The 26,897-nt window shown below is 37.8% G+C and overlaps 1 protein-coding gene across 1 annotated transcript; it reads left to right on the top strand.

The window, feature by feature from the left end:
• The first annotated feature begins 7,285 nt into the window (after positions 1 to 7,285).
• Positions 7,286 to 26,897, top strand: cfap20 (cilia and flagella associated protein 20). Its single transcript, XM_039737525.1, has 6 exons — positions 7,286 to 7,979; positions 19,028 to 19,107; positions 20,578 to 20,689; positions 23,544 to 23,732; positions 25,412 to 25,522; positions 26,727 to 26,897. The coding sequence occupies exons 1-6, from the start codon at positions 7,896 to 7,898 to the stop codon at positions 26,730 to 26,732; spliced, it is 582 nt and encodes a 193-aa protein (XP_039593459.1). The 5' UTR covers positions 7,286 to 7,895; the 3' UTR covers positions 26,733 to 26,897.

Consider the following 26,897-nt stretch of genomic DNA (forward strand, 5'->3'; position numbering starts at 1 on the left):
AAAAACTACAATGAAAATTTGACTTGCAATAATTTATTCAATGAAAATTAAACAGCAAAGACATTTTTGTTTATTGAAAAAGTAAGTAGACCCTTGGCTTTAATAGCTGGTATTGCCCTGTTTGGAAGAAACAACCTGAAGTTGGCGTTTTCTATAACTGACTACCAGCCTCTGACATTGACTGGGAGAAAGTTTTTTTTCACTTCTCCATGCAGAATTTTTTTGGGTGGGTGACGTTTGATGTCTTGTGTGCACAGTCCATTTCAGATACCCACAGCATCTCAGTGGGATTCAGATTTGGTCATTCCAGAACCATCCATTGAATTTTTTTAGCCATTCTATACTGGATTTTCTGACATGTTTAGGATCACTGGGATGTTGTAAGGTCCACTTTCGGTTGAACTTTAATCTTCTCGTCTTATCCACAAGCACCCTCTGGTTAAATGAAGAATTCATAGAGGATTCCATGATGGCAAACTGTCTGGGCCCTGATGCAGAAAGCCAGACCCAAACCACAGCATTTCCACCACCATGCCTCATGGGTTCTTTTTACTTTTGTCTCCATCCTAACTGGAGTTATTACCCTTTGCCTTTGTTACTTATTCTTTAATATTATTGCCTAATCTTATTTGTTTTTCATTTCATGTTACTTTCTTTTTGTCATCTTGCAAAGCATTATTGAGCTACAGTGCCTGTGTGGAAATGTGTGTAATTGTTGTAATTGTTGTTATTATCAGATTCTTCTGATCAAATGGTATTTTTACTTTTCACCAAACATGTCTTCTGGTACTGTGGCAAAATAACTCTATCTTTGCCTTGGCTATCCATAGTACATTGTTCCAGAATTCCTGGTCTTTGCCTAGGTGTTCATGGTCAAACGTAGGCCTTTCCTTGATGTTCTTTCCGGGCAGAAAAGGGTTCTTCCTGGCATAGCACCCATGTAAATCTAATTTGTGCTCTCTCTCTCCAATGGTAAACTCATGCACTTTGATATCGATTGTGGAAATAGCTACCTATAGGTCCTGTGATAAAATTCTGGGCTTCTTAGAGACTTCCTTCAGTATCTTGTGTTCTGCTCTCAGGCTGAACTTGTTGGGATTTTGGCAGTTATTTGAAATTTTCTCCACTTTTAGATGACTTTCCTACCAGTAGAATGGTTGATTTCTAGTTTAGCATCTTTTATAAATCCCTACCCGGACTACTAGGCATCGATAAGCTTCTTTGTAAAGCCTCATAGAACTGTTTTGATCTAGACATGCTGATAATACGCATGTGAACAACAAGGAGCAAACTAAACTAAATGTCTGAAATTTAAACAAGAAAGGTTCAGACAAGATACTCTCCTTCTGGTGTTTTAATTATTTTAGCAGACTAGAATAATCCAGATGAGAACAGGCCATTCAGCCCAACAGAGTTCACCAGTCCTATCCACCTAATTCTTCTAAAAAACATCAAGTCAAGTTTTGAAAGTCCCTAAAGTCTTACTGTCTACCACGCTTCTTGGTAGCTTATTCCAAGTGACTATGGTTCTCTGTGTAAAGAAAAACTTCCTAATGTTTGTGCAAAGTTTACCCTTAACAAGTTTCCAACTGTGTCCCCATGTTCCTGATAAACTCATTTTAAATTTAAGTAACAGTCTTGATCCACTGGACTAATTCCCTTTATAATTTTAAACACTTCAGTCATGTCACCTCTTAACCTTCTTTTGCTTAAACTGAAAAGGCTCAGCTCTTTTAATTCATTTCTCATAGCTCTTCCCCTGTAACCCTGGAATTAGCCTAGTTGCTCTTCTCTGGACCTTTTCTTATGGTGCTATGTCCTTTTTGTAGCCTGCAGACCAAAACTGCATGCAAGACTCCAGAGTTATAAAGCTTCAGCATAACCTCCTTGGACTTGTACTCCACACATTGTGCTATCCCTGTATAATCTAACATTCTTATTGCCTTCTTAATGGCTCCTGAACACTGTCAGGAAGTTGATAGCTTTGATCCCACTACGACTTCTAAATCCTTCTCATAAGGTGTAGTCTCGATAAATTTGCACCTGATCTGGTGCAGCCTGACTCAGATTTTAGGTATATGATAAATGTGAAACATGCATTTATGTTTATTTTAACTGTAAAAAGGATTACTATATTTACAATGATGATTGCTATATTATATCACCTTTATCTATCGATACTGTATAACTGAAGATCAAATCTTGATATGTCCACATATGTTAAAAACAAATTCATGGGGTGTACTTACTTTTTCATATGACTGTACTGTACAATGGTGCCCTGAAGTGGTGTATATTTAAAAAGAATCAGACACTCATTTCAAGACACAAAGTACTAGCTGAAATCCACCACAAATAATGTAAGTATGATTCTGTTAAACAATAAAGCACATGGATTCAACTTTTCTCTTGAACTTTTCCCTTTAATTCTTTTCCTGATGATAAGCCTAATAATACCTGAAATTAATACAGAAGTCTACTATATACTGACAGGAAGTGGAGCTGCAAACAGCCCAAGGAATTCAACTTTATGCCTGCAAGAAAGAGTCGTAGGTGAATGCTGTAAGATATAAAAATATAGAAAATGCAATGCATTTTGCATTTTTCCTGACAAATTTCAGATATCAGTCCTCTTAAAGACAATTAGGGAACAGTGTCACTGAAGCCAGATGTTTTATTTATATATATATTGTGGACGCGGCCCGGACACAGACAGGCGGACATGTTGTTCATCACCACCACACGTTTATTTACAAACTATTATTTACAAGTCCTAGTGCACACATGAACCCCAAACAGAGTCCTGGCCACTCAATGCCTTCCTCTTCTGGCCGCCTCCACTCTCTCTCCTGCTTTGTCCTGCTTCCACCCGACTCCAGCCTCGAATGAAGGGAGACGGCCCCTTTTATTTCACCCCGGATGGGCTCCAGGTGTATCCCGGCACTCCTCTCTGGAAACGCCCCAGTGTGGCGGAAGTGCCGGCTGTTCTCCCGAAAGCTCTCCGGGTGTCCCTTCACCTCTCCCCCCCAGCACTTCCTGGTGTGGCGGAAGTGCTGCGGTCCAGGGTCCCCAAGGCATTGGGGCTCCCCCTGGCGGTGACCACGGGTCCCTACAGGGTTGGGCTTCCAAGCCCCCTACTTGTGGCCCCCAAAGCAACCAGGATGGCGGCCCCCACGTGATCCAGGGTGGGCGTAGACCCTCTTCCGGTCCCTCAAGGCGTCCCGGCCGGGTTTTGCCCCTGGCATCCCTCACAATATATATATATATATATATATACTCAGCAAAATAAGAAATGTCCCTTTTTCAGGACTGTGTATTTCAACAATAATGTTTTAAAAATCCAAATAACTTTACAGATCTTCATTGTAAAGGGTTTAAACAATGTTTTCCATGCATGTTCAATTAACCATAATCAATTAATTAACATGCACCTGTGGAATGGTCGTTAAGACCTTAACAGCTTACAGAAAGTAGGCATTTAAGGTCACAGTTCTAAAAGCAGGACACTAAAGAGACTTGTCTACCGACTGTGAAAAACACCCAAAGAAAGATGCCCAGGGTCCCTGCTCATCTGCGTGAACGTGCATTAGGCATGCTGCAGGGAGGCATGAGGACTGCTGATGTGGCTAGGGCAATAAATTGCCATGTCCGCAATGTGAGACGCCTAAGACAGCGCTACAGGGGGACAGGAAGGACAGCTGATCATCCTTGCAGTGGAAGACCACGTGTAAAAACACCTGCACAGGATCGGTACATCTGAATATCACCTGCGTGACAGGTACAGGATGGCCACAACAGCTGCCCGAGTCACACCAGGAACACACAATCCCTCCATCAGTGCTCAGACTGTCCGCAATAGGCTGAGAGAGGCTGGACTGAGGGCTTGTAGGCCTGTTGTAAGGCAGGTCCTTACCAGACATCACCAGCAACAACGCCGCCTATGGGCACAAACCCACCTTCGCTGGACCAGACAGGAGTGGCAAAAAGTGCTCTTCACTGATGAGTCACGGTTTTGTCTCACCAGGGGTGATGGACGGATTCGTGTTTATCGTCGAAGGAATGAGCGTTACACCGAGGCCTGTACCCTGGAGCGGGATCGATTTGGATCGATGGCTAGGGCCATTCCCCCCAGAAATGTCCAGGAACTTGCAGGTGCCTTGGTGGAAGAGTGGGGTAACATCTCACAGCAAGAACTGATAAATCTGGTCCAGTCCATGAGGAGGAGATGCACTGCAGTACTTCAAGCAGCTGGTGGCCACACCAGATACTGACTGGTACTTTTGATTTTGAGCCTCCCTTCATTCAGGGACACATTGTGAAACATTTTTAGTTTATGTCTTATGGTGTTGACTCTTTTAGTGTTCATACAAATATTTACACATTAAGTTTACTGAAAGTAAAAACAGTTGAAAGTCAGAGGACGTTTCTTTTTTTGCTGAGTATATATGTTTATATATAAATATATATATATATACTATAAAAAAAAACAAGACATGACAAGACGTGATCTTCTCAAGAGAGACAGAGAGACACTTCAGAGTGGCAGAGACACTTTCACTTCCCACGACATGGTCAAGTCATGTCATACTGACATCCATTGGAAGCATGTTCCTGTGAGACGGTGACCTAGGTAAGGAAAGTAATAATCAGCCCGGAACAAGTGGAATTGAAAACCTTGCAGGTCCAAACGGGGTCAGAAATAAAAGACAAAAGGTAAAAGACACAGTACAACTTCATAAAGACGTTCAAAAATGTTAACGCCATACACATGCAGAGCAGGTTACAGATTATGATAGCATTGGAAGTCGAAAGGCTCAAAAAAAACCTTGGTGCGATACACACGCAGAGCAAGTTCAAAAATAAAGTGACACAAAAACAAGAGTACAGATCGCATTTGTGCAAACAAACAGAATTTATTTCTATGTTGAATTATGACGCTTTAAGACCAAACAAGGAATCAAAATTGAATGCGATCTTGAAGAAAAGTTCATTCCAAATATTGTTTTTACTGAAGTTTTAAAATAAAAAGTGAACATAATGCATATGTAACAATTCCCATGAAAAAAACACTTCAAACTGTATTTCCACAGGACCAAACCTGAGGGTTGGCAAGTGAAGCGAGCAGGGGGCAGAGCCCCCTAGTATATATATATATATATATATACAGGTAGTCCCCTGGTTACGGACATCCAACCTACGACTTACGAATGGGGCCGCAGCTGCAACGCATGCGCCTCAGTAAATGCCGCTCCGTCATCTTCGGCTTATGGATGCTGCAAGCAGAGGCTGCATGCGGAGGCTGGGGTGGGGGGGGAATGATTTCGCTGCTCGTGCAGTGTAGTGTCCCTCGGGCGGCTCCCAGCGGTGACCCGTGTTCCACCCACTACGCCGCCGCAGCCACTGCTTCTGACTGGACGCAGGCTGGATGGAGCAGAGGAGGGCGTTTCACTGCCCGCCCACCCCACACGGCTGCCCCGTTCGTTCTCGGTGGGAGGCTGGTAATGCTGCAAGCGGTGACCCAGTTGTGGCTGAACCGAGGCCTTTGAGGGTGAACGGGGCGGTGGGGGGTAGCATTGTAGTATGCATCAGGTGGCTGCCTTTTGAATGGGGGCAGTGGTGGGCGATTCACTACCCGCCTTTGGCCGCACCATGTTTGTTCTCGGTGGGCGGGCCCTACAGGCAGCATACTGTAGTGGTGAATCGCCCCTTGGCGCCCCCATTCATTCTCAATAGCAAGTCTGCTTGTACTGTTACGCACATAGCAGGAAGTTGTCTCTTGTCAGTACAGGAGCAGGAGATGCAGATTTCAGTGCTCAAAACACCCGAATCAACAAATCTGTGTAACAACACCAGTAGATGCACAGATGAGGCTGCACAACACCCACCTTCTGACTGCTCAACTAAACAAATAACTAAAGAAATTTAACATTACTGTCTAATTGAAAATGTGAACATGCCATGACAAAATAGCCACAGCGTTTTTAATACGTTGGATATCCGTAAACCACAATGCTTATCCAAACTTTATTTACTATTGTTATGTCATATAGTGAAGCAATAGTTAAAATGACAGAAAAGATATGAAGCAGCCAGAGGCGCAAAAAGTGTGGAGCTCAATAGTTGTGGTGGGTCTACGTGTGTGTCTGTCTGCCTTCACAATGTGCAAATTAATTATTAAGCTTCATTTACCTTCTGCTACTGAGCTCCTGAATGGATAACAGGAATTTTAGCTTTTTATTTTCTTAGTGTCAAATATTTTGTCCAGTATCATTTGCTCAAGGTGGCGGTTTAAATGTACCTATTGGAGGAACTTTGGGGGGCTTGTGGGTGTAGCCTTTGCAGCGCAAGATTTCGCCGCTATTCACTGCACACTTTTTAACGGGTTCTCCCCAGATGTGTATTCTCATTTGAGAATCACGTCTGGCCCTGCGAGACTAGGTAGGGAATTAAAAAAAAAAAGCGAAAGGGGTACAGTATTTGTATAGCATGACCCCTTAACTATCTTCAACTTTTAAAAAGAATTACAAAACAAGCCAGGAACAGTTTATAATATAACAGGAGTATTACAGAAAAATGGAGAATGTGTTAACAAGGATCATCACTTTATCAAGTCCAAAGCGAACGAGTGTGAATTGTTTTTTTTCCTCTTCTCCACGATCAACTGGCTTTCTCTTTTGTAACCGTAACCTACATTAGCACGCTCCTTGTATTCTGAAGGGGAATCCAATGATTGGTTTTTATCTTTGCTGATTTTTATCTTTTGTTCGGGTCTTTTTTTCACTGCTGCATGGCATTTCGTCTGCTTTGGCATCTTCAGGTGTTTTTTTCGCTAATTCACAAAAAATGTGCAGGTTAAGATAAGATCAATTGCAAACTGACCCCGACATGACAATCCCGACTTCTGTTAAGGGGTTTTTAAAACACTTTGTACTCCGGAGAGCTAACGGAACAGTGACCGGCAGTTCTGTGCAGATTCTGCGTAATGCTGCGCGCGTCTACAAGAGCCCTAATGCATATCAAGCTGTCATGCCACACATTTTCCTCTACAAGAACTGTTTACAAAGCACGTCTTCGTAGACATACCTCGGCAGACTTCACAACGTATGCTCGAGCGATGACGTCGAGCGCAGAGTTTGGTCGCTGCCTAGCCGACAGGAGCAGCACCGTGGATACGGTCTTGTACAGAGGCACGGGACGCGCTAATCTTCGCTCCTTGGCCCGGCCCACCGAGACGCGCCAGGTCTCTATGGCGACTGCCGCATGTAAACACTATCGAGTCCGACGTGATAAAGAAGCTGCGCGGGGTGTTTCATAGCAACTCTTTTAAGCAGGCGAAGATCGCACATGCAGCACTTTCTTGGTGCCGATTTCAAATCGTAACTTTTATGAGAATTAAAGACTCCGCATTTCATTAACAGATACTACTAAATTATTTTTTCGAAAAGAACAGGTCCTTCATCTTCTTAGTATTATTTTTTGTTACTTTCTATAATTTATTTAATTTAAACACCAGATTGCGCAGGTTGAACTCTACCCAGAAGGGTGCCAGGCACGATTATCGCTGCATGCTTGCACTTTTTTTAGTACATTTTTTTTTAAGTTTTAAATATTGTTTTCAAGTATTCTTAAATAGCGGTTCTTGCTTTGTATACCGAAGCGCGCCTTGCGGGTATTGGCGTGTTTATTTTAAAGCATCGATTTTTATTGTTGTACCTCACTTTATTGTTTAACCAAATCTTGCAACTGCGGAACTATTTTTTAATTTTCCCTCCGAGTTGAATTTTTCCACACGGAGGTAGTTTCTGGGCGCACCTTTCAATTATTAGTGATTTTCGCAGTAAACGAATACTGGGGCTTTCGCGAAACGGGTGAACAGCGGCGGAGGAGCCACGAAAATGTTCAAAAACACATTCCAGAGCGGATTCTTATCTATCCTGTACAGCATCGGAAGCAAACCACTTCAAATATGGGATAAAAAAGTAAGTACACCTAAAGTAAAAAGGGTACAGAATGAGCGAGACCCATTGGTGCTTATTTCAAAATGAATGTCCGTGAGGTATAATTATTGTGACACTTACCGCAGGATAACGGGTATTTGCATGTAAGTAACGAGCGGTCTTTATTGAGTTTTGGGTGTTTACTAGAAGTGCACTTACTTTGCACGCTGTTACCGTGATATGCCAATATGGACTGCTGTATTAAAGTTAACGGACAAGAGAATAGCGCTCTGGAAAATGGCAAATATTGATCATTTTGTTTCTCCTCTCCCAAATGGTGATTATCCTTAAGGTAGAGGAGCTGGTGTTCTATTAATGGCTCGTCGACTCCGAGGTCAGCCGTGGAACCTCAAACTCCTATTGTAGAGGAGCTCCATCGGGGCCAGATGGCTGCATATACTTGCCAAAATAAATCTTTGAAGGTGGCATGTCTGTCAACACAGATCTTATAATTCTATGTATTTTTATTTTATCTTTGTTGTACCATCTCTATGGTTACTTCAAGATGCTAAAAGGGGCTTAACCCAATTTCAACAAACCTATGACAGTATCTTCAAATGTTATTCCCGTTTTATCATTTAGTCAGTCGACTAATAAAAAAACAAACAGAAGGTAGAACCAAATTTTAAACTTTTTAAAAACTTTTTCTGATGAAATGATTTAATATAATAGAATCATATGGCATAGTTTTTACTTTGTGACCAGCTTTGGATAAGTGGATAGAGAAGACTCATGGTGTTGTACAAAATCCTCCACCCACACTTTATTCTTATTTTAATATATTTTCATTATAATTAATAATGTTAATATAATATAATTTTGCATAGTGCCTTTCTCTAAGAGCACCATCATTTTGTCTAGGTGCGCCAACAATAAACTGTACTCCATTCCACCAAATGCTGTGAAATTGGTAAATGGCTTTCACAAACCGAAGTCGTAACCTTTCCCTCTATAAATTAATAATTATACAATTAGAATGGTGGCATACTTCAACATTTTAGGCACAACTATCAGCTGGGACGTTAACACCACTTCCATCACTAAGAAAGCTTAGCAGCAGAGGTACTTTTTACGCCAACTGCGGAAATTAAATAGTTCCCAGCCAGTTGTAGTACAATTCTAGAGGCCATAATTGAAAATTTGATCACATTCTCCATTGTTGTCTGGATTGGTTTAGCAACGGTCCGATACAAAAAAAAAAAAAAGTACAGCCTATTGCGATGTCTGCTGGGAAATTAATAGGCTGTTCTCTTTCATCTGCTGCAGTCCTGTATGCATCTAGTGACTTAAACCATGTCAAAAGGATCATCATGGACACCTGTCACCCAGGTGATCACTATTTCCAAAAACTCCCCTCTGGTAAACACTTCATGTCAATTCAGACCAAACCTAAAAGACAACTAAACAACTTCTTTCCCAGAGCTATAGTCCTAACAAACCAGTAATTTAGCCTGTCCTCCTCTCTGATTTACATGTCCTGTCATATACTGTATGAAGGTGTGTGTGTGTGTAGGTCCATACAGACTATACACATACTCTTTCATATGTACATCTCCTTTATATTTGCACTATTCTGCAACTGTTTGTAATATATGCCTTTTAACTTATTTTATTTGTATATAATATTATAAGCAACTCCATAGTTACCCAAGTAAATTTCTGTACAGTAAGTACTAACTAGCAAAACAAAAAGTTTCTAACCTTTCAGAGCATTTTTAAATTTAATAGTATTTTCCTACAGTGTCTTTCTCAGTGAGCACCATCATAAACCAATACTTTGTAAATATTGAATGCCTGAGCATCACACAGTTTTTTTTTCTCTCTCCTTTTTCAGATGTCATTGTAAGAAGTAGAAATTGTATGCAACAGTTGTTTCATGTTTTACTTACACAGTGCCATTTTTGTACCATATGGCCTTTCTCCAAACTGGGGACAATATTCTTAGCTGGTAAACATTCACTGAAGTCATGAAATCAGTCAAGTAATCCTAAATAATGTCTCCTGACTAAAAGTACCATGGGTCAGTGTCCATATTGGAAAATATTTGTTAATGTCTACATCTCCCAGCTGTCAATTCTTAGAAGACATGTGGCAAAAAATGCAAAGCTACAATGATAATACTTAAAGTAAGCCAAAATTTAAAGAAAGTACTAGTATACAAATAAAAATATAGTATTTCTCATGGGTGATGCAGTGGTAGCACTGCTGCCTTCCAACAAGTAGAGCAGGGTATTAGGCCAGGGTTCTTCCTGTGTCTGTGTGGGTTTCCACTTTGTGCTTCACTTTCCTCCAACAATCCAAAAACAGGCAAGTTAGGTGGGTTGGCGATGCTAAATTTCCCCCCCTGTATTCTTTTTCTCAACCTGCGATGGGCTGTTACCTTATCCAGGGAGTTTCTGCCTTGCACCTATGGCTGGGCGATGTGGACTTAAGTTGATATTGCAATTAAGTGTGACCCAAAATACAATATTTCTCAGGATGTTCTCAAAATATTTTAAAAGAACATTTCACCAAAAATGGCACGTTTTATGTTACTTGCCCCATGCTGTTTGTAGTGAAGTCTGAGAAAAAACTGTGGTCTCACGTTTTCATTGTAAAACAGAAATAACCATGTTTCTAAAAGAATAGGAGCCTATGGTGACCATCACTGAACCTCCACAAACAGTGTCAAAAATGTCCATGAAAAAATTTCATGTTACTCGAGTTGCATAATCCACATGTCAAGTCATCCAGTTTATCGTCTTAAAATATTGTTAAATAAATACCTCCAGAAAATGAAAGTCGTCTAGAAACCGGAAGTTCGGTCACATGAGATCATGCTTTTAAATTGAAGACTTCCCTCTTCTCCTATCATTCATTGGTCAGGAGTCCTTCAGTAACTGAACAGCTGTAGTGACTTACCATACTTTATCTCCACCTGCAGCTTGTCCACTTACAGCAGGCATTTTATGGAACTTTGCTTACCAGAGATCAGTTTTGTAAAAGATGATGGAGCATGTTGCAGGCACTGCACGTGCCTAGATGACATTTTTATATGCAGTAATGTATTTTATCTTTAGATGTTGTATTGCTTGCACTATCATCCCAGGCAAAACCAAACCATTTCCAAACAGCAGAGCAAACACTATGCATTTTAAACTCTTCCTATTCTAATTTTTTTTTTCATGCACATCATGACCATGTGGTGTTGTCGTAGTCCAGCATAGAAAGTGCAGTGGCGACTTTGTAGATTCTGTGAGAAGAGTTTGTTGTAAATCCAAAATACTGAACACCAAGGTAATGATTTTTGCATGTTGATTTTTCTTAAATATCGTATTGAATTGAAAATTTGATATACTGCCCAGTCCTTCTCTTTTGCCCAGTGCTTGCTGGGGTTGAGTGCGGCTTCCCCAAGACCCTGCCCTGGATAAGCAGGTTGGACGGTGGATGGGTGGCATTTCTCATTTTCTCCTAAAGTCCTATGGCGACGATAACCAGAGTACATTTTTACTTAACAAAAACAAAATTCTTTTTGTTCATTTTAGCCTTGGATTAAGCAAGTTACATTGCTAAAAGGCTAATGGATTTTGTGTGTAACTAAAATTTCCTAGGAATGCGACATCTTCCCTCACCCCACAAATTATAGCACCTGAGCACACAAGGCTGAACTTAACAATGGTCCTGTTAATTTTGGAGAGAGTTCTCAAGTCTTTTCCCTCATTTCTCCAGTCAGGTATGAGCACAGAAGTATTCTTCTTGCCAAACACGTTGCCATAGTGAATATTTTCCTCCTTGATGAATGTCCAAACTGTAGTCTGAGGGGGATTAATTCAGATTCTGCAGACAATGGCAACTGGGCAAAAGATTCCAGCTAGATTTATGGCTGTCTCTCTAATTTGTTAAATGCTGTGGGTAGAAAATGCCAACATAAATTTTTTGCTGAGCCTTTTTTTATGTTGGAACCTTTCTGTGGGCTGAAGCTTTAAAATTTACTGTAGAAGATATTTTAAACTATTTTTCTTAGAAAAAATGAAGCAATTTATTAAGTCTTTCTACATAGCTATAGAAATACTTGGCATGTCAGTAAATCAAGGAGACAAGGATAAAGTGTCCAAGCTTGATGAATGCCAATTTAGACGACAAGACGGAATATTTGAGCTGGATCTGTGTTTCTTGTACAAAATCTGGAGGGATGAGGTGTTGAAAATTAAAGGCAAAAAATCAACTTATTCAGTCCTAGAGTAGTGAAATGTGACTTGGGAGTGTCTCTGGCATTACTGAAGCATCAGTTAATATGCTGCTATTAAAGTCTTACAGCATGAAGACAGAACTTAAAAGATGTTTATTTGCTTTGCATGTGTGCTCATTATAACACTTACCAGAGTGTGTGGGAATATACAAAATTGTTTTTCCATCAGTTGGCTATATTTTTAATAATCCGTACTTTTTGTTTAAAATGGTAATTTTTAAAAAGAATTGTCTTGAAATATGCAAAAAATGACTTGATTAATAATTGTGTACCAGTACTAGGGGGGCAAATCCCCCTGGCACCTTCGGCACCCAACCCCCAGCTGCGGCCAGAATATTAATAAAATCTGTAAATTATTATTTATTGGAGTCAAAATCATGAAATTCTATAAATATGTAAAAGAAAAATTAATTATTAACAGAGTAAAAATCATGAAATGAGAATAAAATATTTACTCTCTTACCGATTGGAGTATTCCCGTTTAACTGAGGTCCACTATGCTTGATGAGTATTTATAAGATACTAAATAAACAATCCATTCGTTTTAACTGACATTCTTATAGATTAAAAAAAAACTTTTTTAAAAAAGACTAATTTAAATAACAGGAAAAATCATGTGAAAACTAAAGTGGTATGCCACCATAACTCGACCTTCAGCTAACTAAATCACCTAAATACAAACATTGGTGTTATGAATAGATAATTTTTTTTAATAGTTTGTTCCTATGAAAGAAAGTTTACTCAATCAAAAATAAAAAACATGACTTTCTTGATATCAAAAAACACACCTTTGATGTTTTAGTTTATAATTTAAAAACGGAAAAGGAATCTGAAAAACTAACAACATCACATTAAAGTTCGATAAATTCTGAAAAGAACAATACCAAACATATATATGTAAATAATAATCATACATTTTATTTATATAGTGCCTTTCCATGCTCAAGGCACTTCACAGAGTTTAAGAAAGAACAGCAGGGTATACAGTATATAGCATTGTACAAACCAGATAAATAAATAAATAAAGTAGAGTAAGATAGTAAATTGAGAGAAAAGCCTAACAGACAACATAATTGATGGTCTAGCACACACATACAGGTTACATGAGCATCTTGACAGAGAGGTAAAGTGAGAGAAGGGTAATAAAGTCAAGTAGAGCTAAAAGCTTTCCTGAACAGATTTGAGTTGTTTATTAGAAGAATTCATTGAGTCAGCTGGTCTAATTAATTTCGGTGGGTCACTCCAGAATTTTTAAAATAAGCCTGATTTAAAGCGTGACATAAAAAGTCCGATAAAATTGTTGCACTTTTAGGCTTAGGATTTTATATATAGAGAGTAGATAAGGCTGCCTTGTCATCGTTAGTAGTCCATCAGTCCAGTTTCATACTTGAAAAAAGTGTTGTCTATCCCTCTGTTTTTTTTTTTTTTAAATAAATTTGATCTGTTTTTCCTTATACACATTTAACCTGCATTTAGTTTAATAGCCCCTTGAGCATATGACTATCTAAAAATGAATAAATGTTACATTTAACTTTTAAACCCTTTAAACTATCTGCAGTTTCTATCACAGTGAATTTATTTCCCGCTTGCTAGGGAAGTAAACAAAAGCATATATCTTTACATTGCATTTTGCTGTGGTATGATTTATGTATCCTGTAGTTTAATCTTTGTGTTCTTGTATGGGGTATAGTATTAATGTCTTACTGGACCATTACACAAAAATGAAATGATAAAACATAAGAGCATTGTTGCGTCCCTTGTCTCCACGCTTGTAGTGTAAGTTTAACCTGGTGTCTTATTCTGGTCATCTTGTTTAGCTTGCTACTTGTCTATAGATACTGCATAGAATAATTTCTGTGCTGGCTTATTTATTTTTTTCCAATTTCTAAGCTCACAGATGAGCTCAGTGTTTATACTGTTATTCAGTGCTAACCTTGATGTAGTCGATGTGGGGCTCAAGCCGGACACCCATTTTAACTAAGATGTGCTTTTTCTTGTTCTATTTCTAATTCAGTTGCTTTAATAAGTGTGCCTCTGTATCACATTGATGCAAATGACAATTTTAAGAAAGTATTGCTAAAATATTAAAGAATGAATCACAATTGTAAAATAAAAGTAAAGTTTATGAGTGGACATTTACATTTTTCAACAAATTCACTTGAAAACAAGATCAAAATATAAATCTAGTAATGTATAGTATAGAGTACCTCAAAAAAGTATAGGAAATATTATTTGATATAACTTATTTATATTTGTTAAGAAAGATAAAATTATTTTGAAAGGTTAAGATATAGTTTGCAACTAGAAAGTGAGATTTTCTTTTTCTTTATCCAGGTGACCTTTTCTTCCAAACAGTCAGATAAGGAGCATTAATCAGGCAAAGTGGAGCAAACAGATGTCAGATATGAAGCATGAAAGCAAACAGTTCAGGACAAACAGAAGTTGATGAGCCCATTTGTGTGACAGCTGTATGATTTCTCTTCTCTTGATTACTTTCTTTTCTGTGTGAATTCAGACTAAATTTGCAGCCATGTTTAGTGGCAGCACCATAAAGCTAATGATAAAGTTAGCCTTTCTGAAGAAAAAATAATCTTCTCAAGAACACACATGTACAATTAATTAAATAGCTGCTAAATGAAACTTGTAGCAAGGCCACTGTGAGTACAAAGAAGGAAGATGTGTAGTTAAAATATATAAATGTAGCTCAAATGTGAACAGAATTTCCATATCTTATTCTCTGTTAGTCACGAATGGTATTGTTTCACACACTTGATATACTTTCATCATCTTCTCTAACATGAACTCGTTAATGATGTAGTGATAGGGCTGTGAAGTTATGAGTTTTGTGAAAACACAATTTTCTATATAAGAATGATGGGTCCAAATCATAATTCACCCCTTATAAAAGATGTGATTTTTAATAGTAACATATCACAAGTCAATATATGCAAAAAAACACAAAAAAAAATCATTACTTTGCTGAGAAAAATCTACTAGGTCAGTTTTTCTCAAAATTTAATATGCTTCCAAAATTACATTGCTAATATGATTAAAAAATTTCATTCCGATTGAGTGAGTCTGTTCTGAGTTACCATGTCCACAGACTTGTATCATGAAACATATAGGCAGACATGACTTTGATAGCAGTTAAATCGTGGTCGATGATCCCCAAAAATAATCAGTGTGTGTGTGTGTAAATGTAGTAAAAGTGAAATGTGAAAATACAGTATTTGATGATGATGCCCCAACTAGTTTCAGGTTGAAGTTTGTTTTCTGCATTCGATTAAATTTTGGGATTAATATTCTCTGTTTCATTAGTTTTACAGCTCATATATTACATTAAACATTAAAAATTAATAGTAAATGGCAAGATGGATTATGAGTTGCACAATGCCCAATTTAGACTTAACAGGTTTTATTAAAAAAAGAAAAAAAGGTAGAATAATGATGTAAATATAAAAGACATTTATTAGGAAACACTTGAGAACCTCCATTCTGAAAATTCCTATAAAAGATCTAAATTGGGACAAAAGCATACAATGTGCCACGCCACTTCACATATTATTATTATTATTAGATATTTCTGTACAGGCTTTTGAAATATCAATGACTGTACTTACACAATGAATTATTACAAAGTAACTGGATCACACTGTGATATCATCTTAGTGTAGGTAGTGTGGGGCAAAGTAGCAGAAGTTGGCAAATCTGTCGTTGCACTTGCATCAGTTACTTATTTTTTGGTCTTTTCATTATTATTTCATTCAAGTAGGAAAGTGATAAGTAGTTTATTTATTATAATATGTCTTCTGTACAGTTTATCAAAAAACGCATAGCAGCACAGCCCTACTTGGAATTTAGTGGTTATAGCATTACCATATAAAACAATCAAATATACTTTGTGTTTGTGTGTGTGTGTGTGTGTGTATATATATATATATATATATATATATATATATATATATATATATATATATATATATATATATATATATATATTCAATCTCTTAAATTTGTTTCTGAATTGTGATAGCTGATAGATGTACCATTTATTTGGTGCAGGAATTCTGTATTTTTTTTTTGTTATGCTAAGAGTGGTCTTTGTGAACAGTGATGATCTTCTGATATATCTAATAATGTAGTATCAGAATACATTGTTCATTGTACGGGTTTACACCTTATTAACTTACTTGTCCTTACATATTTTTGCACTTTTGTTCCAGTTGTTCACTTTATTCATTTTCTGAACCTGTTAATTTCATTCTAGGGTTCCAAAGAACTAAAGCCTATCCCAGCAGAATTGGGCACAAGCCACAAACTGGCCCAGAATGCACTGTTGTCCATTCATTGGACAAATTCACATATATATTGTTTATTAGGCAATCCACAGTTATCAGTCAACTAAAGGGGAAGGGAAAAATCTGGCAAAGCAGTTACAAAAAATATACAGATGCTAACTCAGACAGTTTTTAAATTAGCAATTTAAATTGACTTCATTATAAATTTAATACAGCTAAGCACTTTTCAACAAAAGACAAAATGTGCCCTAGCATTGCGATAAGTGAAATGCTAAAACGGAGTGTTATTAAACATCTGAATGACTATTTATGTCATTACTAATATGTTGCACATAGAAGTAATCTAAATGTATCATGATGACCACTGTCAATATGTAAGACATGTTTTATAAAACCAGATTCTGAATTTGGTTAGACAAGTAACAAAATCAAATGGACAATCACCAAAATGGTGCATTTATTAAGTTTTAAAAATGTACCCATCATTATAGAATTGTCACTTTTCACAAGACAGTAAATGGCATTGCCGTATAAATGAGGAGAAAAGTTTCCTGCACTTGTATCGTATCTGAACTGATTGTTTTCTAAAGGTAAAGACTTTCACTGTGTCATATGGCAGTTTCAGAAACAAAAGGATGGTGGTATGTTTTTGGAAAGGGTAGATCTGTTTTATTAAAATAGATCTGTTGTATGCATTGAAAATTGATGATACAATAACACAAGAGAACAACTAAAGTCATAGTCTAAGATCATGACATTTCTTTGGAGCAGTTGTAAAGATTATGCAGCCTGGGAAGTGTCAGGACATTCACTGCCAGTATAGATAGATAGATAGATAGATAATTTATTAATCCCCAAGGGGAAATACCTTGGACTTTAAATGCAATGCACAGTAGCACCGTTGTAAACAGTCAGTGAGAAAAAAAAAACTGTGGTATGGCATAGTATATAATTATATCAAATGCCTGCCTCTGTGCATAATCTTGAATTGATCAGAAATATTTAAGGAGAGTAATCTAAAGTAAAGCACCAGCCAGCATTATTTTTGATAACACCTATTTTGTCTTGGCCCCCTGTTCACTAGCTACTTGCAAATGACTTTTACGGTTTAATAGTTTTCAGTATTATCACCCCAGTCAGGTGTCATGCAGTTATATGTGATAGTTTCCTTTAAAAGAGGGTGTTGTTTGTTTTAGAAAGCCACTATGTGCAGCAAGGGGTGAGTGTTTTATACCAGAAAACACTTTTAGCAAACTGCTTAGTCAGGCTGATAATGTCTAGCCTTGGAACACTGGTCATCTCAGGACTATTCATAATGATATTCATGGAAATGCCATTAATGGTTCTGATATGGATAAAAATGGTTTGACATTACACAGATACATATTTTAAGGATGAAGCAGCAAGGTAAAGCCAAGAATTGTCTAGTGTAGGTCATTGGAGGAGTTTCAAGTGTAATACATAAGAGGAGTGGATCACTGACTAAACAAGATGCAGATATGGGGTAGGAGTGATTACTTTACTTTCATAACTACGACAAGACCCAGAGCTACATAGTGGACGTAAATCTCTGGGGAAGGTAAGGCTGAGCTTCACTGCAGTTTTTAATGTAGACATTTTGCATACTGGAGTTGGCAAACCAAAATGATCTTACACTTGTGTCTTGTCTAATATGCAACTCTGTGAAAGATGTTAAAGAGGACTGTGTTGAAGGCTAGACTGTATAATCTGTATGATCCACAACAAAGTGTGGCACTGTTTTCCTTACAGAAATTGCTATTGTAATATTGACATGTTTTTTGTTTTACGATTTGTTTTATTACTAGCATATATCTTAAGGTTAGGCTTATATCCAGTTTATAATACAGGCAAGAACCCAACTTGTAGACAAATTAATCACTACATATTCCAAAATCTGGTGTTGCATTGTAGTTTGCTTTCATACCTATTTCTATATTGTCATGTTTCCATTTCTGTTCATTTACTTTCAAAATTTAGAAAACCCTGTGTGTAGTTGAAATGTAGCATTCTTAGCTCTGCTGTAAGATCACTTGAGCGTAAATACTTGAAATGAGGCAAACCTTGCTGTCTGCAACTAGCCTGAAAGCTAAACTTTTTCTTGATAATGTGTGTGTGTATATATATATATATAGTGCATTTTATATATATATATATATATATATATATATATATATATATATATATAATATAGATATATATATAGATATATATATATATAATGCACATTTCAGGTAAACGAATTGTGGATATTATGATGCAGGTGCCTGTGAGAGGCACTTATTAAAGTAAGCTACATCATAGAATATATGTAACATAAAAAATGAAAAGTAAGATTTTTCACAAAGAAAAAAGTTAACAAAAACAAATTCTCTCTTGTCCCAGTATTGGAGAAGGCAGGTTCAGAAAATGAATGTAGGTTAACATTGTGCCATGAATAGTTTTTTTATTTGTATTGAATATTTGAATCTCTCCATCTCATTTAGGTCAGAAATGGACACATAAAACGCATAACTGACAATGACATCCAGTCGCTTGTGTTGGAGGTTGAAGGCACAAATGTTAGGTAAGTACAATGTAGATCTACCATTTTCATACTTCTTTAAAGGAATACTTCACCCAAAAATGATATTTCTCAGTATGCTACCTACGCCATTTGTATTCTTATGTTTTCGTGCAGAACAGAGATGACAACGGCTCTATTAGAAAGAGAGCATTCTCTGATGATGGTAACCAACGTGGGACAACAAAAAAATTCAAAATTATCCATGAAAAAACCTTGTGTTACTTGTGTGACATAATCCACATGTCAAGTCTTACACTCATATGTGCACAGCATGTAAAATGCATTGTTTGCTAAAATATTGTTAAATTAATTATTCTGGATAAATGAAAGTTGTCTACTCACATAGGATTTTCTTTTAAATTGACGACCCACCACTGCTCCTCATTCATTATCCAATCATCTTGTTTTCAATTCATAGGCCCGATCCTGAATGAACTTCTTGCTTGTTCATTACTTTCATTTTCCAGTATTTATTTAACAAAATGTATGCGTATGATTTTGTCTAATGTTGTCCCACATTGGTCATCATAAGGACACTTTTCTATCAGAAACTTTGGGGTAAGTAACATGTAAAAAATGCATTTTTAGGTGGAGTATTCGTTTAACCCAACTTGGAGTCATGGGTGACCAGAGTCTGTCCCGGTGCATCATACACAAGTAAAGAAACACCCCTGGCGTGAGCACCAGTCTATCAAATTGGCAACTTGCAATAACACAGAATTAATTTAAAATTGCAGATTAACATACCATGCATGTCTTTGATTTTGGATGAAAACTCACACAGACCATTATTGAGCAGTGGCAGAGGTAACTACAGTGCCACCTGCACAACATACAGCTGTGAGAAAGCTGACCACTTTCTTTTATCCACCATACATTTGCCAGTGTGGTATTATTGTTGAAAAATGAATAGTGCCTCCATGCTAAAAAATAACAGAAAGAATGGACAAGGTTTCTTTTTTTAATAAATATTTAATCAAAATTCTTTGAACTAAGTGGCATGGTGGTTACAAAGATTTATGCTGCTGCCTCATATAAGGTTGGAATCCTGGCCTGTTACTGTTTATATGGAGCCTGTAGGTTGTCTTTATTCTACAGACATTTTGGTTTTCTTTTCAAATCTTGAAGAAATGTATGTTAGGTTATCAACTGATTGTATACCTGGATGGATCCGAGCAAGCACAGGGCCTTGCATGTCAATGCCTTGGAATGAAGAGGAGCCCTTTTGAGGATTAGACAGATCTTTCATACTTGAGTTAACATAATATTCATAAAGTAAAAGAAGAGACAAAGCATTGGTCTCATCTTATTCCATACGACTTGGTTAACAAAAAAGAACTGAATGGGGATGATTCATGGCTTACATTGGCAGGTGCCCATCTATTGAAAGTTGTGAGAAGCACCTCCCTGTAGGAATATCTTGAGAGTCATTTGTGAAAATATTTATATAATATATTTATACTTTTTCAGCACTACATATATTACGTGTCCAGCAGATCCCAAGAAGACCCTTGGCATCAAGTTACCATTTTTGGTAATGATTATCAAGAATCTGAAGAAGTATTTCACATTTGAAGTGCAGGTAGGATACTATCATTGAACATTAAGGGTATAATACTAAAGTTCTATTGGCAACATAGTGGCACGTCAGAGTGCATGGGTTTGGAGTTTGCATTTAGACGGTCAAATAATGTGGTATGGCCTCTAAGTAATGCTGTTTTTAGTGATTCTGTTTCATTCCATTCTTGAAAAATGGACTTTTGAACTAATTTATGAAGCTTTGCTGCATTTGACTGAGTAGATGTATGTGTAGTATAACAGGCTGCTACTGTGATCTCACTTAAAAATATCATTGCAAAGAGCCAAATAATTTCTAACTAAAATACCGTAAGTAAACACAAGAAGTCAGCAAACTTTTAATTTTATTCTTTTTTAAACAGATAACCAATTAAAGTTCAAAGACAAAAGAATTAAACTGTCTAACTCATTTCAACTTCACATTTGATACGAAATCCACATCTTGCAGGATTTGTAAAAATGAGTTAACTGGATACAGGAGAATAACCATTATGTGTGAGCACACTGGACTGGCGGTTATTAATCCCTCTGTCGCTCACACTGAGGCAGTCTCAATGTCCCGTCATCTGTTTCTACTGGCAGCTCAAAATCCTTACCTGCAGAATCCAAGTCATTAATTACTCATTTGTTTATTTACTTTTGTTCAAAATATTCCTACATAATCTACACTATTAAACCTTTTGGATGGTTTTTCTTTTGATGATGGCGATGGCTGGTATTTAATGTGATACTACAAAGAAAAAGGCAACTTGAAGTCCATGACAGTCTATTCATGATGTGGTCTTTTGCTGCCATCTCGCTGATAAAATGAAACACTACACTCTAGCTGACCTTTGGCATTTAAACATGGGATACTACTTACTAAAGGAATTGTAAACTTTATTTTCCTCCGTTGTATACAAATAAATACACTATATTGCCAAAACTTTGTGGACATCTGACCATCACACCAATATGAGATTGTTGAGCGTGTCATTCATAAACAATGGACATCAATATGGTGTTCACCCACCATCCTTAGTGGCTACAACAGCCCCCAAGCCTTGTGGGAAGACTGTCCATAAGGTTTTAGAATATACCTGTGAGAATTTGTGCCCATTCGGCCAAAAGGGCATTTATAATTTCAAGAACAGATTCTGGACTAGAAGACCTGCCTGACAGTAGGTGTTCCAGTTCATCTTAAAAGTTTTCAATATAGGATTAAGGTTAGGACTCTGCAGGCCACTCAAGTTCCCTAACATCTTTATGGACCTGACTATCTTGGACCAGGGAATTCTTCCGATGCCAGGGCACAGCCTGACAGAAGCAGTTCCTGATCAATCGGAAGTCTTGTAAAATAGGGATTACCAATCCCAACAGCGCCCTCTGGTGGCCCCCATGGAACCCAACTGGACTGCCCCATGGGACTACAATTCCCATTATGCCTTACGGGTATCGGTGTGGGAATCCTGGTCTGGGTGTGCTGCCATCTAGCATATCTTGGAATCCACTGCTATGAATACAGAGTCCCCCCAATTTCTTAATTACATTGAACTTCCGGCCGCATAATGAACCCATGCCTGTCGTCCCTTACAATATATATATATATATATATAATGTTTGTGTGTGTATGTATATATATATATATATATATATATCTATATATATATCTATATATATATATATATCTATCTCAAGTCAAGTTGGGGAGCATGAACTGGTACAGTGCCTTGCCACTCCCACTACACAACGAAACAGCTCGGGATCCCAGTTGGCAACCCCCCTAGGTAGACACACGGTCTAGTCTATTATAATAAAAAAAAATCTTGGGTCGAGACGTGATTTTCTTGGAGACACTTTAATGTTCCGTGAGACAAAAGGACAGCTGCTGTACAGGCTTTTAAATGTTCGATGCGCTGCGCAACATGTAGATCACGCAGCACGGCACAAGCAGCAGCAGCAAGCCAGATGATCGAGCAAAGAGGAGGTAAAAAAAAATGTATTTGTTTCCCATTGTATCACCATTTAAGAGGGGATTTCCAAGGAGCGACCACATCTCAGCGTGCATTCAGCCCCCCTCTTCACAACGCAAGAGGCAGAGATGTGAAGTGACTGGCATGTAGCATGCCCCAGAGAAATAACTCATTCACTACAGCTTTATTATTGGCAAATATCAAGAAATAAAAAATGAATGAAATGAAAATAAAAATCTCTTTAAATTGTATATCCGGTTAACCAAACCCAGGGGTGGCCGAGCAAATATGTACTGTATATTTAAAGAAAAGAGAGCCTAATCCTGACTGTTTCACCTATTACTCTTCAGCTGCTAATCGACAGCCTTTGCATTTAATATCATCAAGACGTTTATTAAGGAGAAACTGAACTGAAAATAAAATGGGCAGCACGGTTAGTGCCGCTCCCTCAATGCTCTGTTTTTTGAGATTTGAATCCTGTGCTTAGTTTTCATTCACATGATGTTTGTACGTTCTCCCCTTATATGGGCAACTTTCCTCCCATGTTCCCAAAAATGTATGTACTTTATTAACTGGCAATTCTAAATTGGCCCCGTGTGGGTGTTGGTAGGCGTATGAGTTGGTCTGTGATGGATGAGCTCCCAATTCCAGGGCTGTTTCCTAACTTGTACCTGTGAAATTGCTAGGATCGGCTTCATCTCGCAAACATTCCTGCATTGTATTAACCTGGTGATGAATGTTATGTAAAGAATAAAATTCTTGCAATAACACAATCATTAATTTTATGTTTATTTTTAAATAAGGTTTTTAGAATTGAAGCAGTTACATTTGGGTTTCCTAGAACATATGGCATTTATGTACCTTTCTGTACTTAAAATCTGACTTGTTTTATTTTATGCTTTACAGGTATTAGATGATAAAAATGTCAGGCGCCGTTTTCGGGCAAGTAACTACCAGAGTACCACACGGGTGAAGCCATTCATTTGCACCATGCCCATGCGGTTAGATGATGGCTGGAACCAAATTCAGTTCAACCTTTCTGATTTCACACGTCGGGCATATGGAACCAACTACATTGAAACCCTTCGAGTTCAGGTGAGTATACTGTATGTCAAGTTCATTAGTGATCTTAACCAATTCAGTAGTGTTTGTGAACATCTTATCCTGCTTGTAGGTGATTTAGACAGCAGTGTATTATGCTGGTGTGGCTTTTTGAGATACTTTGGTTAACTAGAATCATGGCCCTTATTTGCAATCCTATTTATGTAGTTTACCAAACTTCAAGAACTGGATATGTGGATTAGTGCATTACAGTAGAGTTTCTACATCTCTGAATATCAGTGGAGTATGTATTCGTGAAACTGGAATCCTGCTTGTTCAATGTGGCAAGGCTTGGATTCGAATTTAACAGCATTAAAAAAATGACTTTGCCACTATCAAGATACCCATCCATCCATTATCCAACCCGCTATATCCTAACCACAGGATCACGGGGGGTCTGCTGGAGCCTATCCCAGCCAACACAGGGCACAAGGCAAGAAACAAACCCCATGCAGGGCGCCAGCCCACCACACTATCAAGATATCATTCTACAAATAATGGAACATCATTAGAATATGACTATTCATTTCCATTTCAAAATCTAAAATATTCTTAAAGCCTCAATCACCTCTTGACAGGGTTACTGTAATTGACTTCTCTATAGTATAGAACATATTCTCAAACCCACCTAATCTAATTTAGGGCTACAGGGTGAGTCAGAGCCCATCCTATTAGCACTGGTAGCAAATCAAGAACCAGTCCTGAATGTGGAACCAGTTACATCTCTGGGGAAGTGTGAGGTAAGCCTGAGTACATGGCGGAAGGTCCATTAAGGACAACGACTGAGTGAGGGGTTCAAACCAGGATGCAAGATCCATAAGGCCTTAGTGTTAATAGTACTGCACACTGTCACTCACATGACCAATTAAGAATCGTCAGTTTACTTAACCTGGCTGTACAGTATTTGGGAATGTGGGAGGGAAAACCGACACAGACAACAGTAAATGTGCAAATTACAAAACAACAGCAACAGGGAGTGGATTTTGAACTCTGAACCCTTTATCTGTGACCCCCCCGAGTTGCTTAAAGCATCAGTAAATTGCAAGAAGTTCAAAATGTGGCTCCAGAGTTTTGCCACACAAAGATAATGAACACATTGGCCCTGAAATGACTCAACTGTGCTGGCTCCCTGTACAACACTGTATTAGATTAAACTTTGCTACTCTTTTAGAAAGCAGCTTATTTCTACACCACAGAGTGCTTGTTATCACTACACGCCTCACATCGGCTCAGACATCTGAGAATGCTCATTTAATGCTGCCTTTGTTACTGTTCCAGAGTCTTGCTGTATAACTCGCTGTGAATGCTCATTTAATGGTGTTGCTGCTGCTCTGTGGTAGCAGGTCACTAGTCCATTTGTGAAACTCCAACAGCTTCAATTTAGATTATTCTTTGCAACTCACTTTTTTCCTCTCTCTTTTTGTTTTGTTCTGCACTGGTCCTGATTCTACTCAGCTTTATACTTTTGAGCAGAATTTATTAGCTGTGTTAGGTGCATTGTGACTATGTGGTCTGTGAAGGGCAGTATATTAAGCATCATTAATGCAGATTTACTGTAACTTTATAAGGTCTTCAGTGAGAATTGAGCTCAGCATTGTGTATTTGACACAGGATTGTATAAGCTGAAAATCGATAATGAAACCTAACTTGGAACCCAACACTTTTTTTTGCAGATTCATGCAAACTGCCGGATCCGAAGAGTATACTTCTCAGACAGATTGTATTCTGAAGATGAACTTCCGGCAGAGTTTAAACTATATTTACCTGTTCAGAATAAAGCAAAGGTAAGCAAACTCAAATATTACTTATTTTAAAATTTCTACAGTGTGTGGCTACAGTGTTTGAATTTTTAAAATTCATTTAGCTCACTTTGCAGAGATCTACCTTCACTTTGACATGAACCTCCTTGGCCTTATGTTTAAATGATCCAAAAGCGTTACATTTTTTTTCAACAACATGTAAGAGAAAATACCAAAACATCAACACAATCATAGTAGGAAAGGTATGTCTAATGTTCACTGCTATACACGCCGCAGCTTGACACATTCACATGACCAGGGTCACCAGACATATTATGACGGTTCAGCTGTACAGTGCTGTATGCATCAGTTTTCTTCTGAAGTAAAATCGCAGACAGTTTTGGTGAGGCATATGTTGTACAGTACAGTCAATGACAGCACAGATGATCTAGCAATGCCGTATTGACTGTACTTGCCATCCCACTTGGCCGCTTGGATGCAATTTCCATGACAGCCTTGCCTTGTAACCCAAGAGACTTTCATCAATACTTATGTCATGATCGAGAACATACACCTTCTGCATGACTTTATGCTCGCCCAATACATATTACACAGTTTGTACAGTTCCGATGCTGGGTGACACGCTTCATCATTGTCATTGTTATTAGTAAAATGCAGGTATTTCATAATAAATTAAAAAATGATGCTCATCGGTCCATAAATTGGTTGTCTGTAACCACCAGTTTGTGGGCCAGTACCATGGTTAACCCACTACGCCCTGCAGTGTCGGGAAACTAAAAAACACTAACATGTTCTCTGCATTGACAGGCTGCCAGCGACTGTGACATGCAAATGATTAACTGTGATTTTTCCGACACTGCCCAGCATAGTGGTTTATTTCAACAACCTCTCTTTTCAAACTCTTTTCTTTCCTACTGAGGTAGATAAATTATTGAACACCCTTCGTATTTCACTGTAGACGTCTTGTATGTTTAAATCACATTTAACTTTGGGGATGCTGTGAGTTAGTTCAAGACGATGTACATAATATTGAAGAGAAGAACGGTGTCCATTTTAGAAAAGTTTGTGAACAGTTTGTACGAGTGACGTCGTGTAAGGCTATGAATTTCTGCATTGTCCATTTTTATTTAAATGTGTACATTTTCTTTGTGTCTAAAACAGTTTCTTTAGATTTGTTGTACATTAGAATGTTTGTGAATTTAATTTTTAATTTTTTTTTATTTTGCAGCAATAAATCTTGAATCTGGATGTTAAATATTTATCTCCCCCATTCTGAAATGAAATTAGGAAAAGTGACATTTATTTAGTACATTAAGTTCTGGTATGTGATTGCATTTTTATTACTTTATGTATATCCTGTACACAATTAAAAGTTTTATACATAAAAATGCTAACCTCA

This window comes from Polypterus senegalus, chromosome 15 (genome assembly GCF_016835505.1).
Source record: "Polypterus senegalus isolate Bchr_013 chromosome 15, ASM1683550v1, whole genome shotgun sequence".
Lineage (NCBI taxonomy): Eukaryota > Metazoa > Chordata > Cladistia > Polypteriformes > Polypteridae > Polypterus > Polypterus senegalus.